This window comes from Hippichthys cyanospilos, chromosome 11 (assembly GCF_059441005.1).
Source record: "Hippichthys cyanospilos isolate Australia breed blue-spotted pipefish chromosome 11, RoL_Hcya_1.0, whole genome shotgun sequence".
Classification (NCBI taxonomy): domain Eukaryota; kingdom Metazoa; phylum Chordata; class Actinopteri; order Syngnathiformes; family Syngnathidae; genus Hippichthys; species Hippichthys cyanospilos.
The window spans coordinates 14843812-14859272 of NC_142379.1; the positions used below are offsets into that span (position 1 = coordinate 14843812).

The 15461-nt window shown below is 38.3% G+C and overlaps 1 protein-coding gene across 3 annotated transcripts; it reads right to left on the reverse strand.

Moving 5' to 3' along the window:
• Positions 1 to 821: 821 nt before the first annotated feature.
• On the reverse strand, positions 822 to 10375 carry LOC148416105 (uncharacterized). Of its 3 annotated transcripts, none has more exons than XM_088427957.1 (8): positions 10274 to 10375; positions 9175 to 9432; positions 7405 to 7466; positions 6484 to 6558; positions 4001 to 4145; positions 2005 to 2112; positions 1889 to 1943; positions 822 to 1772 (listed from the first exon to the last, which is right to left on the reverse strand). In XM_088427957.1, the coding sequence occupies exons 2-8, from the start codon at positions 9427 to 9429 to the stop codon at positions 1549 to 1551; spliced, it is 924 nt and encodes a 307-aa protein (XP_088284083.1). In that variant the 5' UTR covers positions 9430 to 9432; positions 10274 to 10375; the 3' UTR covers positions 822 to 1548. The 3 variants fall into 3 exon arrangements, with proteins under 3 accessions (XP_088284083.1, XP_088284081.1, XP_088284082.1); XM_088427955.1 differs by having other exon boundaries at positions 822 to 1775; XM_088427956.1 differs by having other exon boundaries at positions 822 to 1775; positions 10304 to 10341.
• Between the last annotated feature and the right edge of the window lie 5086 nt (positions 10376 to 15461).

The following is a 15461-nucleotide window of genomic DNA, read 5'->3' on the forward strand; positions in this document are numbered from 1 at the left end:
TGTCAGTACAACTGCCACAAGGGATACAATAAAGGTCACTTTTATCCGAGGAATCTCAATGTGGTGTTTTAAGAGTTGATATGCTTGGGGACGTGAGAAAAACATCAGGGTCATGTTTTTGGGGAAGCGAGAAACTAGGAATGTTAAGATGTGAACAATATACAAGCAAAAAACCTCAGAACTTGCATGCCCTTAAATCATACGCGCAAACAGAATGAAAATATTTCACATTCTTCAAAAACGTCTTTGCTTGTAGCTCAAAATGAAAATGTTACCTTTCAAATCTTCCACATTATACCGACGTATTATTCATTGGCTTCATAATTGTTATTTTTCATTTATTGATATTCCTAGATTACTGCTTTATATTTACTCCTTTGCTCATGCTATTATATGATTGATACACAATACAGGCCAAGTTGGACACACCTTCTCATTTAATTTCTTTAATGTGATCATGACCACTTGTTTTTTCATTAGATGATTGGTTCTTGCCGTATGAACGTTAAGTTGTCCAAAACAAGAATTTAAGAATTGTCTAATAGGGCTGTTGGCTGACTTCAACCTGATTCCTGTGAAATACAACTGATCACTGATAAAGCCAACCAGTCTAATAACTGACCCTGATGAGGTGCTTTGTTGAAATGAAAACCATTTCTGGTGACTACTTCTTGAAGCTCAACAAGAGAAGACCAAGGGTGTTTTCAGTATTTTACCTGTTATTTTGTTTGTTTGCTTGTTTTGTTGTGTTTTTAAGAACATGATGCCACAAGGTTTCATTTGGAGTTTACTTTGTACACCTTTTCAGTGAGAATCTACAATGTAAATCACAGGTGTCAAACTCCAGTCGAGGGCCTGTATCCTGCATGCTTTCTATCCTCTCACAAACACACCTGATTCAAATGATGAGGCTCATTTTCATGCTCCTGTAAAGCTTACTAATAAGCTAATCATTTGAATTAGATGTGTTGAGTAGAGAAATAATGCAAAACATGCAGGATTCTGGAGTTCAACACCCAAGATGTAGTCATGAAAATAAAGAGCACACATTGAATAAAATGTGTCTAAACATTAGGCCTGCACTGTATGTTGCTGTGGTGGATGTCTTTTTTGTGTAACCTCTTGAATTAAAACTGAATTATTCTTGATTTTTTTTTTTGAAACTACATTGTGGTGGCAAAGAAAAGTGAAAGCAGCTGTGTCAATGCCCAAGGGTTACTGGACTTAACTGCATTAATGTAATGCCAATTTGCCGGAAAATTCAGTTTTCCCTTCCAGTATTTAAGAGGCTACAAGATGAACAATGTATTCCATGTGCAAGATTGTTGATCCTGTGACAATTGTATGACTTCCACTGTGTGTGTGCATGTGTAGAAAAGTTCAGAATATAGAATGTGCACATACGAGTAAATCCCTCAATATAGGGTCATGTATTGGCTGCAAGTCAATAATGCGGTTGCCTTCAGTGGCAGAAACGAGGCTTGTGCATAAAAATCCTCGGAACGTCTGCCTGGGAAGAACGTGCATGATAAAGTCCATCAACAGTCATCAACAGTCCGGAAGAAACCTTGACGACGAATGCTTGGGTGATCGGGACGGAGGGTGGCTAATCCTCTGGTTCAAACCAGGTGCCTGTTTAAGGTAGATTTGGGAAATATGCTCTTCGAGGGAGAGTTGCACTGTTGTTGAACTCAGAGACAAGGAGTCATCGGGGTCATCCTCAAAATCGGTCTCAGCTTGTCCACTTCCTTCCTCAACCTCTGGTACCAGCGCTGCTACATGGCAGAATGTGGCTTGTTACTTCACAATTTCTTTCAAACATAAAAGTGCCTCTGTAGAAAATTCATTCTCACGCATAAACACATGCATGCAAACGCACTATTCTTACCCTGCACACTGTTGGCATCTGGCTCCATAATATGATCACAGTCCTCCTTTTTGCCCTAGAGAGAGAAAACATTAGCCAAATATATTTATAGGATATTACAATAAGAGCGCACTTACATAGTTGTGCCTCCAGGACCAGTCTGGATGCTGCTGGGAGTGCAGTCGCTTCACTTTGTCAGCCAGCTCATAATACTTTGCTTTCTCTTCCTGAGGTAGCAAATGCCACTATGTAGAAGTAGTAAAATACAATTAGCATATAAATGGGTTGCGTGGTGCATGTTTAGATCTCAGCAGACAGAACACCAAAACTCCAGTTGTAAGTAGTTCAAATGCAGAGAATGAGATGAGTATGCGGCGGATTAGAAAAAAAATAAAACACACTACTGTTCCAATGTAAGGAAACATGAAAAAATAAGGCCCGTGTCATCATTTCAAAACTTTGTATGCAACATGAAAGGCTCACCAAAAAATTGAACTCAAATTATGTGGGTGTGCAGATTTTTAAGGCAATTGAAGATGAAAATGATGGTGGCCAGCAAGACGTTCAATTTTTAAGCAAGAAAACATCACACGCCTTACATTTTGATCATGCTTGCAACCAAGAGTCTTCGTGGTTTGGGTTAAAGAAAAAAAAAAAAGTCCCATTGTCTTCATGTCAATTCATGTTACTTTGTGTTTAGCCACGGGTGCGAGGTGATATCAGGGGGGTGCGAATGACCCTCGGGAAAAGGATTTGGTTTTGTCAAGTAAAGTGTAATTGCACTAAATTAATAGGAATAAAAGGCACTTTGATGTACCCTGTTTTTATTTTTTTAAGTTTTAGATTAAGCTGTAACTTATGTATATGCTGTAAAAATAATAAAAAAAAGTTGTTGAAAGATGATTTATACTGCTTTTTTCTTTTGTTAATATTAAAAAGGATATTGATTTAGGTATATTTAGACAATATTTATATAAAATCATTTCATTTGTAGTCAGCATGTCAAGTGGGGGGCATGAAAATATAATTCTTCTCAAATATAATTGAGAAGCACTGGTCTACAGGGAGACAAAGAGTCTTCTTTTTTGTACATTTAATAAGTTTGGATTTGAAAAGGAACATGCCTTGTCCCCCCAAAATAGCATGAGGACAACTGCTATTCTTTGAAGCTAGCTATACATTGTACAGCTTTTACAGTACTAAATAAGATTAACAAAAAAAAAAAAAAGTTACAAAATACATTGTCATTTCACAGGAAATTGCAGGACAAAAATAATATGTGAATAACTGTTGCCCAAAGAAAAACCATTAATATTTTTCAGGATATTCATGAGAAATAAGATGAAAATACACTTTTTCAAGTGAGCATCTAAATTGAGAGCATGGGCAAAGCATGACACCTTTGGCAGATTGTTCATCTCTGAGCAGATCAGCAGCATTATCAGTCACAATTGTAACATTTGAGTTAGTACAGTACATGCATGTGAGTAATATGTTTGTGAATTACAGTAACTTGGGGCTAAATCTACAGTATTTTTGTGTTGTGTTCACTACAGACCATTTACTTTTTGTTCTTGTATAGATATTTGTTCCTGGTTAGCACATTTAATGCATGTGTGCGTGCCAGAGCAAAGATAGTCATCGTGCCGTTGGTGATCTATTCAATGGATCAAAAATGACAGCCACGCCGAAATATTTATCACGGTTAGGCTTCAACGTGATCGGGACCTGTAATAGAGTCCACTTTTAATGCTTACATACTCAGCAGCTTGTGATGGTCAAACACATCGTTAGCAGCAGAGTGATACGTTACATTTAAATTCACCACATGGCTTTTGGACTACTGGACTGCGTGGTGACGTCATGGCAAAGCATGCCTCCAACGTAGAATGGAAACCCACAAGCGGATTGATTTTATTTTTTACACACTATCAATTTACGGACTTGTTATATGGGTTTAAATTGTATCAATCCCTGAGAATTAATTTTTTGGCACTCCCCAAATAAACATCCATCTGGAATTACAGCCAAAAGGAGTAGTTGTATTGTTACATCCATGGCATTTACGTTGTAGCCACGTTGTAAGTGTTAATGATTAATTTTGTTTGATATCATGTGAGCAGGGGCACTTACCATTCTTCCGAGGATCTTGTTTATATCTGCGCTGTTTCTTAAGTGAGAATGGTGCCTAACAGCTTGCCTATGTTCCTTCATGAACAACATGAATGCATTTGGAGGTTTCTTGACATACGTTTGATCAGTTTTTTTGTTTATCTTCCTGAAATTTGATGAAAAAAAAAAACAAGGCACCTTGGTGAAATTGTCAGGACATGTTGCAGTAGTCGTCATTGCCTAGTTCTTGCTATACAAGATAATGGGCCTCATTCACTAACTATGCACAACAGGGCCCGCCTGAACCAATATGCATCCTTTTTGAGATTTTACATGCCCCCCCCCAACAATTAACATATGCTTGAAAGTCAAATAACACAATTTATTGTATGTGCAGCTTCCCCACTTGAAAAAGGAGCATTCATCCACAGATTAATGTATCAGGATTTTATTCTGTTATCAGTATTTGTTTAATTTTATTTTTCAGTGTAGTGCTATTCAATTTATCTAGACGTTTCAGTCTTTAGTCACTGCCACTGAAGTCTTACATGCATTTGCATTTAGAACTTTGTGAAAAATATACGAAAACAAGAGTATTTCTGTAAAGATGTGTAAGTAGTCAAACACATTTTTTACATATTACATTTATATGACACCCCTAGATTTCAGGTTTTCCACGACAAATGCAATTTTTCCAGAACAAATCTAGGCCATTCATGCAAGGTCGCTTCATGAGGCAGCAGCTTCAGCAGGGACGCCCAGACTTGCATCTCCCCTGTCTTTGTCCAGCTCATCTGGGGAGGTGATCAGATGTTCTCAGCCCAGCTCAGAGAGATAGTCTATCCGCCGGTGAGACATACCCATAACACTTCACCAGGGAATCATCTCAGATGCCCAAGCCGCTTCAACTGGCTACTCTCAATATGTAGGAGCAGCCCTGAGCAACCCTGAGCCGCTCCCGAATGACCAAGCTTCTCTCCCTGTCTCTAAGGGAGAGCTCGGACACACTACGGAGGAAACTCATTTCGTGCCGCTTGTATCTGGGATTTGTTTTTTTAGTCACAATCCACAGCTTGTGTTGTCACAGCTTGTGACCATAGTTGAGGGCAGGGACACCACTGGGCGGCTAAATTGAGAACTAAGGGCATCAAAGCAGACACTGCACTGATACACCTATTGATCACCTGCTCCATCCTCCTCTCTCTCGAGAAAAAGAACCCACGATAATTGAACTCTTCTAGGATGGGGTGGATGGCGCCAACACATGAAGCGCCAATGGCAAAATACAAAGCTCAAGGCTTTAAGTAGGCCGTTGTGTGCATCCTGAAAATGCCAAACATTTCCAGTTGACAAACAACCATCAAAATGTTCAAAATCACCAGTCATCACTGGTGTTTGACATTATTAGAGAGTGGCATTATCGGATTGTCTGTCGCTTCCACCACTGATGTTATAAACTTTATCAACTACAAATGCTGTTTTTTTTGGTTTTTTTTTTTGCCTTCTGTTCAGTAGTCTCTATTTTAACAACTTCAGCAGTGTTTACACTGGTAGGCTAATATGATATTTTCCTCTGCAAATGTGCAGCATTTTTCAATTTTACTTTGGAATTATTTAAAATGATTGACATCATTACAGTATCATAGAGTATGTTGTCTACAAGCTTTATTATGAACTGCACCATTTAAAATAATACATGAAGAAAGGTATGAATGGTTTGGGAGTCATTTCTCACAACTTACTACCAGTATTATGTTTAATTTCTTAACCAAACCTCAGCCTATTTGCAGGGATGCAACAGATGCATGTTTTTGTGCAAAATATATGATTGAGGTTTATGCACATTTTTGAACCCCAGACATACACTGTCATTTAGAATAAATCGTGATCCATCTACATATCACAGTGGTGCAAAGAAAATGACTGACACACATGCCGTGAATCAGTCAGTGATTTTGCACATAGTATGCTCAATGTGCACAGGGTTCAAACACTCACTATGCATTTGTTAGTTCATGAGGTCCATTGTGTTGAAATATTTTACCAGTAGTCCAACAGTTTCAACGTCTCTAATAGTGATGCCTTGAGATACCAGTGATTTCACTTAATTCACTTTTTTTAGATGTTTAGTTCTTTTATTAGTTTTTTTTCCTCTACTTTTTTCTACTATTTTTTTTATACTTGCAAGCACCAACTTGCAATATGAATGCTGTATGGTGGGACTGCCTCATCTCATTTCACAACACACGGCTGTTTGGCAGATACGACTGACAGGCAGTTTTTGTTTTTTGTTTTTTAAATGGGACATCAAGCAGTTTATTGCCACCTCTATTTGAAGTTGACTTGCAAACTAATAACATTGTTGTGGTACTTAGGCAACAGACTGAACACAATCAGTGCAGAAAGAAAATCTGATTTCAGTTTTGAGTGTCGTCACTAAAAGAATTAAACTCACATCTCAGGGCACCATATTAAACAAACAAACACATTAAAAAAAATCATACTTAATCCTCGGAATGGTGGGTGGTAGAGGAGCAGCATAGTTCGGAGCTGTGACTTTATACAACAGCTCTCCATTCCTGAATAGCACACAGAACAAACATTACAAAATTAGTTCATTGGTGCTCAACGCATGGCACACAGTCATTTGGTTGACCGTCATGTCATGCTGGCGACCAAAATAGCTGGTCACCAGCATGACATGGCACTTAAAAAAAGAAAAGAAACTCAGCCAAAAAAAGAGCATCAATCAAGAGAAAAAGGGAAATTTAATTGAAATAAAAGAACATTAGTTGTCATCTGATTTTTTTATTTTTTTTCTAGTACCTTGATTTGGCAGTTTGAGCTTCATTTCAGAACAATATTGAGTGAATGTGATTTCAGAACAGCTCAAATGGAGCCTGCTCACTCTGGAAACCAATGATCATCAAGTTTGTTGAGCAATGTCATGACTATGCTTCCAGGAGGAACTTAGAAATAAAAGCGTACCAAGTCGTTAAGTACAGTTTATTTTGAAGGATTGGCTGGCTTCCTCACAACGTGACAGGCAGCGCATTGTCCCACACGTATAGTACCTATTAGTCAGTCACATTAGTGAATCAGTATATTGGACTATACAACAAGAGGGACTCAATTTCGTACCTCGTTTATCCATGTGTATTATTTTATTATAATTATTGTGTTTTATGTCAAACCTTTGTTGCAGTTGTTTGTAAAATGCTTTATTAGAAAAAGTTGTGAAAAATGGCAAATTTCATCATTTTATTTTAACCATCAGTACCTCCTGTACAACATACTTTAACCTCCGCTAAAATAATATTCACATGAAGCGGGTGAGATGTAATGCAATTATTACCCACATTTTTTTTCTTTTATCCGACATTAAGACATTAATTTTACAGGCTATGTCACCTGTTATTACTTACAGTAATCCAACAGGACGCATGTTCATGCCATTAGGTAGCATCACTTCTGGTACAAAATTTGTCTGGAGGTGGAAACACACAAATGGTAGTGAATAATGAAACATCTGACATAATTCACCATCTGACAAGTACCTTCCACACCCTAGCCTTCAATGACTCACATTCTAATTTTTAAGCTCATATGATGTGCTCCTGCCACAAGAATTAGGGCCAATTTAAATGTCACATGATGCAGTTGCAATGGCACGATGTGGGGACGTCATAGGCAGTCTGAGTCATGCATTATTATACTGTATGTTAGGAATAAAGTTTGTACCATAAAAGTAGATAGGAGATTTGAACACTTGGTTATTTGTTGTTAGACTTCTGTGCTTGTCACGGAATTTCCATAACAAACACAAAGCTCAAACATAAGGGAGTCCATGTGTGCACTTGCCACCAGGTCGCACACCCTAGGCCGCAGTTCAATGATCAACTTTGTGGTTACATCATCGGTTTTGTGACCAAATGCTTTGGACAGTCGGGTGAAGAGAGACGAAGGGGATGATGCCAGTCAGGCCTGGTAGATCCAAATGTATTGTGATGGTCTTCTGAAAATAGCGGAGTTCTCTCTCCCATGTTCTGGGGAGACGGGGTACATTGATTACAACTTGTCCATGTTCTGTGACTCCATTGTTGAGGCGGCTTATCTAAGTTGTGGTCATAAGCTGGTCGGTGCCAGTCATGGCTGCAATCCCCGAAGCTGCCGATGGGATGCTGTCAATTTAAGGAGGAGCCCTATCACACCTTTTTTGACATTTTGGATTTTGGAGGCAGCTAACAGGTATCGGCTGAGCAATCAGAGTGCAACTTCAGCTATTCCCAAGGCAAAACGTTTGGTGAAGTCATGCAAAACAACTTCCGGATTGCTTTGGGGAAATTCTGGTCCATCCTGGTAAGGTGTATCTGAACTCTGAACTGATACCGGCTGTTCGGTTCCTGTACAACCAATGTCAGAGTTTGCTCCGCATTGCCGATAGTAAAGTTGAATTCATTTCCAGAGAGGTTTGTATCTACCATGATTGCCCTTTGCCTTTGTCACCATTTCTGTTCATGACCTTTATGGAAAAAAATTCTAGGTGCAGCCTAAGCGTTGAGGAGGTCCAATTTGGTGGTCTCAGCATTGCATTTTTTTTTTTTTTTTTGGCAGATGGTGTGGTGCTGTTGGCCTCTTCAGGCCATGATTTCTAACTGTCACTGGATCAGTTTACGTCTGAGTGTGAAGCGGGTGGGAGGACCTCCAAATCTGAGACTGGTCCTCAATCAGAAGGCTGAGTTTAAGTATCCCTGGGTTTTGTGAGCAGGATGGAGCTGAAGAAGCTGAGCCTAAAGGAAAGCTTTGGATTTACTGCTCGATCTACATTCCCACCCTCACCTATAGTCACGAGCTGTGAGTCGTGACCAAAAGAATGAGATTCCAGATACAAGTGGCCAAAATAGATTTCCTCTGCAGGGTTTTCAGGCTGTCATTGTCATTTGTTTCTTTTGAATCTTTAAAATGTCTTAATGTCCTTGAATCTTAACATTGACAGTGTTTTAATATTGTTTGTATTGTTTTCAAGCTCTTTTTTAGTGATACATGTTTTAATTTTTGTCACTTAAATACGCTGTACTGTAGCAACCTCCTGACCTCTGACATGGCTCACATTCCAGATGCTTGCTCTATCACACCAAAAATGAATATATATATAAAAAAAAAAAAAAAAAAAAAAAAAAAAAACGTCAACCTACCTGGTCAAACACTTGAGGAATTGTGTCATTAGTCTGGGGATGTGGTTGCACATTCTGATGAGTCATTGGTACAAATTGCATTCTCGTAGCAGCCATCATTGAACTTGCTTGCATATAACAGTTTTGTATGGGAATAAACCCATTAAAACCCCTGCTCTGGCTGGCAACTGTCTGCGGGTTGGTGCTGTACCTCGATCCAGCAGGCTGAGCAGGATTTTGAGGTATACCTTTTGATGTGAAACCTGACATTTCCATTTCCTGTAAAGAGAAAATTGTCACTTGCTAAATGTACTTGAAAACTAATTGCCTAGAATTTCAGGGTCATAGATGACATCTTGGAAAGAACAATCTTCTAGATGGCTGGTTTATTTTGTGATAATTTAGCAAATGAAGTAATGTATAACTGCAGTCTCATTCGTCATAATGTTTTTTTGTTTTGTTTTGGGTTTTTTTTTTCTTCAAAAACCTATACTAGTGGTCACCAACCCAGGTCGTGGAGGGCACATATCCAGCATGTTTGGTGTAACCCTGCTCAGACACACCGGATTCACATGATCAGGATCATTATAAGGCTTCTACAGAACTACCTGATGAGCTGATCATATGAATCAGGTTAGGTTAGTGTTGCTGTAATCTACCAATCTAAAGTGTCAAAAACCGCTTGAAGATAACTGCAGAGCAAACAGGCTGTTTGCCATCTCTTAAAAACGGATAATTGTATATCATTGCAATTATATCTTACTGACAATATTAAAGTAGTGTGACTATGATTATGCTCTAAAACATTTTATGGATCCTTCAACTCGTAGTTATGCATTTATGAGCTACTTATGCACATCTTTTTTTTTTTTCTTACAATATCAAACACCCATCAATTTTACGGCATAAGCCTATTCCAAGTCCGTTAGTAAAACAGACCACTCCGTTGACTGATCATGTGCATCATTGCTGGGTGGAATTTGAAAACCACGGTGCCTGCACCCAAATAACACATGAGAATCACTCCACCATCAGTGACTCACATGCTATATCATGTCTTAGATTAGACAAACTGCTCCTGCAATCCCCCATAGTTATTTTAATTATTACACCTACTTACTCTTTGCCCAGTTTTGCTTTGGAATCTTACGATTATGTTCACTGATCGATGAGGTTGTTTTTCTTGTCTGTAAATTCATATGTTGTGCAGCACCGCAAGTCGGGATAATCGGTGTCTATATTCATCATATGTGAAACACTCACACCATAATGCAACAAATGCTGACACAGCTTTGTGGTCAAAGAATTCAAAGCATTGTTGCTCTTTCATGTGTGTTTTGGGGTGCTTTGTCACATCACCTTATATGATGATGTACACAACATGAATTCACTTTACATGATGACATACATTAGCTTCATCACCACATTACATGATGCCAAGTTTAAATTTCAATACTATCTCTAAAATTCTCACCTGAAATGATCTTATATAGGCTTTAGCTTCAGTTTATATTATTTTTCATCCTTTCCGCAGCAGCTGTGACGGAATATGTTTAAGCTACAGTGAATAAGTCATGGATTCAACCATTTGCTTGCAAGACTGATCCAACAACACTTCATAATGTTTCCAGATGGGAAGAAACGTATTTTGGCTGATGATTCTGCAGATGCAATCAAGCAGTGGAGACGCACTTTTCTACTACATGCAGCGAAACAAGACCTGCAAGGGCCAAGGTGATGAAGATAACAGGATAAGAGATGGCATCCTGAGCAAATACAATACTAAATACGGTATATACTGTATACTGGAAGATCCAGGTTTAAACCTAACTCACATTGGAGGTGGCTTTGCCATGTGAACGTGTGGAGGAGCAACTGGGAACAATGAACAGCAACAATGATAAGAGAGGAGAGGGTACGGTCAAGCAGATGTCTAAAACAATGACATTTTTGATCCATCCATAAATTTTCTTAACCGCTTGCACTCACGAGGGTTGCAGGTTTGCTCGTGCCCATCCCAGCTGTCTTTGGGCAGCAGGCTGAGCTGGTTGCCAACCAATCGCAGGGCACACAGAGATGAACAACCATTTGCATTCACAAACACACTAAAGGGCAATTTGGATTCTCCAAATCTACACATAACATGCATGTTTTTGGGAACGTGGGAGGAAACAGCAGTACCTGGAGAAAACCTCACGTAACTACAGGGAGAACATCCAAACTTCACACAGGAACGGTGGAGCTAGAATCAAACCTCCATATGTGAGGTGGACGTACTAACCAGCCTTCCGCCGTGCTGCCCACATAACACCACATTATGATATACAGATACTATAGTATAGCCTATATAGATCATCACTAGCGGGTGGCAGTAGACATCATGTATGCAACAAAGTTATTTGGTAGTTCTCCTGCAGAGACAAGCTGAAGTTCCCTATCTGATGCAGAAAGTGGCTTTCACGCTTTCATTGCCAAGCGCTATCGGAAGAGGAAACCTCGAGAGGGCCAGTATATTTAGCATTTTCACTCACCTTTCAAGGCCGAAACTGAATATTGTGTGCTATGTCTATGTTAATATGGGTGCTGCCATATGAAAGATACATATCCAACCAGATTATGGAATGTAGTCTGCTTGGGGAAGCAAACAGAATATGCATTTTATTGTGTGGTATTACTATGCATATGCCATATGTCTTGACTCTTGAATGGTCCGGTGATTACATTGTAAAACCACAGTAAACAGATGTACTACTTCCTAATCATTGAGTGTGCAAGTCATGTTGGTATGCAGTTGACAATTTATGACATTTTAACGATCAGAAGATTTATTTAAATGATTGTCATTTCACATAAATTGCATTATCAATTACATTAGAAAAAAACTATCAAAGAGCAATCACAAATAATTTGAAATTAAATGGTCATTTTTATTTTTCGAAAGTCACAAAGGCCCACAACAAGGGTTAAAAAAGCCAGATGTGGCTCTAGAGCAGCTGGTTGCAGATAACTGGTCTCAGTGCTAAATGACAGCAGTGACGTCTTGACATCCTTGGCATGATTTGCATCCTTTGGGTGCGAACTATTTTTCAGCCAGAAAAATTCCAGACCTGGCAGTTGTCCTCCACATTTCTCATTTCTGACATTAGCTGATTTGACTGATTGTTTAGTGGGCTGGCATATTTTTTGGTTGAGAATTATGAATTTTTTACCACACACACACACACACACACACACACACACACACACACACACGCGCACACAATGACTATACGGCAGTGTAATTTAACCAAGGTGGTTGTGAAATGTAAAAGTTGTGTATACTTCATTTACTATAAGTTGACAAGAGAAAAGGAAATACAAAAGAAGTATACAATAGTTGAGTATTAAAAATGTTCAGTGTATATTTCACAAAGTTTTGAGAAATATTGAGTATTTTGAGCATACTACACATTATGAAATCAGAAACATTAAAAATTTGGAGTGTATACATTATTTTGCATACTGAGTTGCGGCGTGATATATTTTGTATATTTTTCCTATAAGGTAGGAGATTTTTTAAAGAGGAATACAAATTTAGGTATTGCTATAGTTTTTATTTTCTGTTAACTTAAAAAAAATAAAAACAGGACCCAAATATTTTAGTGTGAATATTTTTATGGCAATAAATAACATTAAATGCATTAAAACCCTAGAAACAATACTAAATCTCATTTTGAGTCAAAAGCTGAAGTATAAAAATGTGTTTTTGTCAGGGTCCAGAAATGGTGTGGAGGATGTGAGGGTAGTGGACCCAAATTCAGGGAGAAGGGAAGCTGGGGTCACTCAAAATAATTAAATTTGATGATACAAAAACAAATCAAATCAAATCTGAAAGTGACAAAAAAACAAGAAATAACCCCGTTTCGAAAAGTTTTTAATAAGGGACTTGGAAAATTTAGAAGTTATGCTCAAATGGACTACGAGATGGCGACAACAACTGTCACAGAAGAATACAACAGATTGACAACAACAATGACCTGACAACAACTGAATGGAAACAGGAAACTAAAAACAATCCTGATTGATGAGGCAACGGTCAACATTTGGACAAGAGGCAAATGTAACAGGGAGCTGATAGGCTAACACGGGAGCAGGTTGACGAGAACTGGTGGACAAGGGACAAGAAAACCATCAGAGGCTAGGAACAAAACAAAACCCAACATAAATCCATACACTGATTCCAGCCCAAATCATTGAATACAACCTAATATATATTTGTGTAAGATGATTTAATGTTACGATTTGATACGGGTTTGAAAAAATACCGAAGAATCTTGCCTAATGTTAAATAGAAGGCATTTCCTAAGGAAAAGACCAGAAAAAGAAAAATATTGATACCCCTGAGCTCCAGATTAGACCTTGGTACATCCAGTAGTCTGGTCTCTGCTAACCTGAGGCACAGGGTACGTGTTGTGACCTTATGGAGAAAACCTTTTTTTGTTCAGAGGGACATAGATGTCACCAGCATTTTGTGAACAAACCCTGAACACCAAACGCAGTTTTCAAATCTTTAGAAACACTCATGAATTGTCCAAGCGCCGCCATTATTTGTACAATGGTCTGATTCTTTGACTTGACAAATCAAAGAATCAGTGCAGGGATGAACAGGTACTTCATTCTGTCTCATGTTATTGATGATATCCACACATGATTATGAAGATACTGCAACAGAAAACTGAATTACAATTCAGAAAACAAATTAAGCAGAAAATAATGACATTTCACTATAGCAATGGGCAAAACTTGATTTAAAAAAAAAACATTAAATAAAACACTTTGACAAAAGCAGAAACCTATTTACGAAAAAAAAATGACCATAAAGCAGGCATTAAAGGACATTTCACAAATGAAATTCACATTTCAAATACGCTTCACAAAACAAATGAACTAAAAGAAGAAATAAATGGACAGTTCAGAAAACAGATCTTCATTTCAGAAAACAAATGATCATAAGTGGAAGCACATTTCCATTTCAGAAAATGATCAAAACTTAATAAACATTTACAATTAAGAAAACAAATTAAAGCCGAAGCACATTTTTACATGTCGGGAAACAATTGAACAAAAGCTGATACAAATTATATTTCAGACAAAACGGAAAGGAACGCAGGATGATACTCAAACTAACAAAAAAAAGGGCCTCGGATGATCAAATAACCAAATCAACAGGCGTCCAAAATCCGTTCTAAGTACAAAAAAAATTGGAAAATAAATGACGATACACATAATACCAGTGGACAAAAAATTGTAACTGACCATCAGGCATTCGCTCAAGGAGGCACGTTCTCTATAATTCATCTTCTGTCTCTAAATGAGCGGATGAACAAGTTCCTTTAACACGTGATCCGATGGTTTCAGGTCTTGACCAAGGGTTGGTGATACCAACTCGGCGTAATCTTCGTGCCTTTGTTGCAGTAGTTTGCAGTTTTACCCATGTGATGCGTCGTTCTCCTTATTTTTCACCTTTGCTGCTTTCTTCTCTTTAAGCAAAAGACCAAGGGCTGACAAACCAGTGATGAAGGGTAATGAACTGTGGCTTCGGAACGTGTCTCCAGCAAAAAGGGACATAGAAAAGAAGATCTAGTCAGAGGGTGTGACAGTCCCAAAAGAATCATGTGACCGATGGCAGACAAAGCCAAGGTTGTGGATATCATTGGGTCATTTTAACATCAGAATAACACTGATGTGCATATACAGTATGTTCAGTTTGTGCAGTTGATTGAGCATTGATTTTCTAATAACCCAAGTCATTGGTTCGAGCCCCATTTAGCCGTGGACAGTTTTAAACTCATGCCTTTCTATACTCATAAATATTGCACAAGATTTTGTTTCTTTTGGAGTATTTTCACTACACGTTTACTGCTAAAGGTGCAATATAGCTACTTCTGTCGTTTTCTATGTAAGATTTACAACTTCATTTAATCCTATTTGATCTTCTTTACCACTTGATGGCGCCATAGAACAAATGAAGCAACGAAAAGCCTTGTTCAATTTTCTAGGAGAATTCAGTGCTTTGAGAAGCTTCATTTCAACATCATTACCTCAGTACCACCTGCATCTCTGCAAACATGCCAAGTCTGTCCAGAGTATGTAAGAATGAAACCGATACGCTGTGTCTAGAGTGCTTTTTTTGTTTTGTTTGGTTTTGTTTTGTTTTTTCCAAAATGCGGATCCGTGACTACTGATCCGCCATGAAAAGTATGGAGGGGTATTACATCTCATGCAAGTGTCGAAAACATATAGTCAGGAGTCACGGTTGATTTGTTACG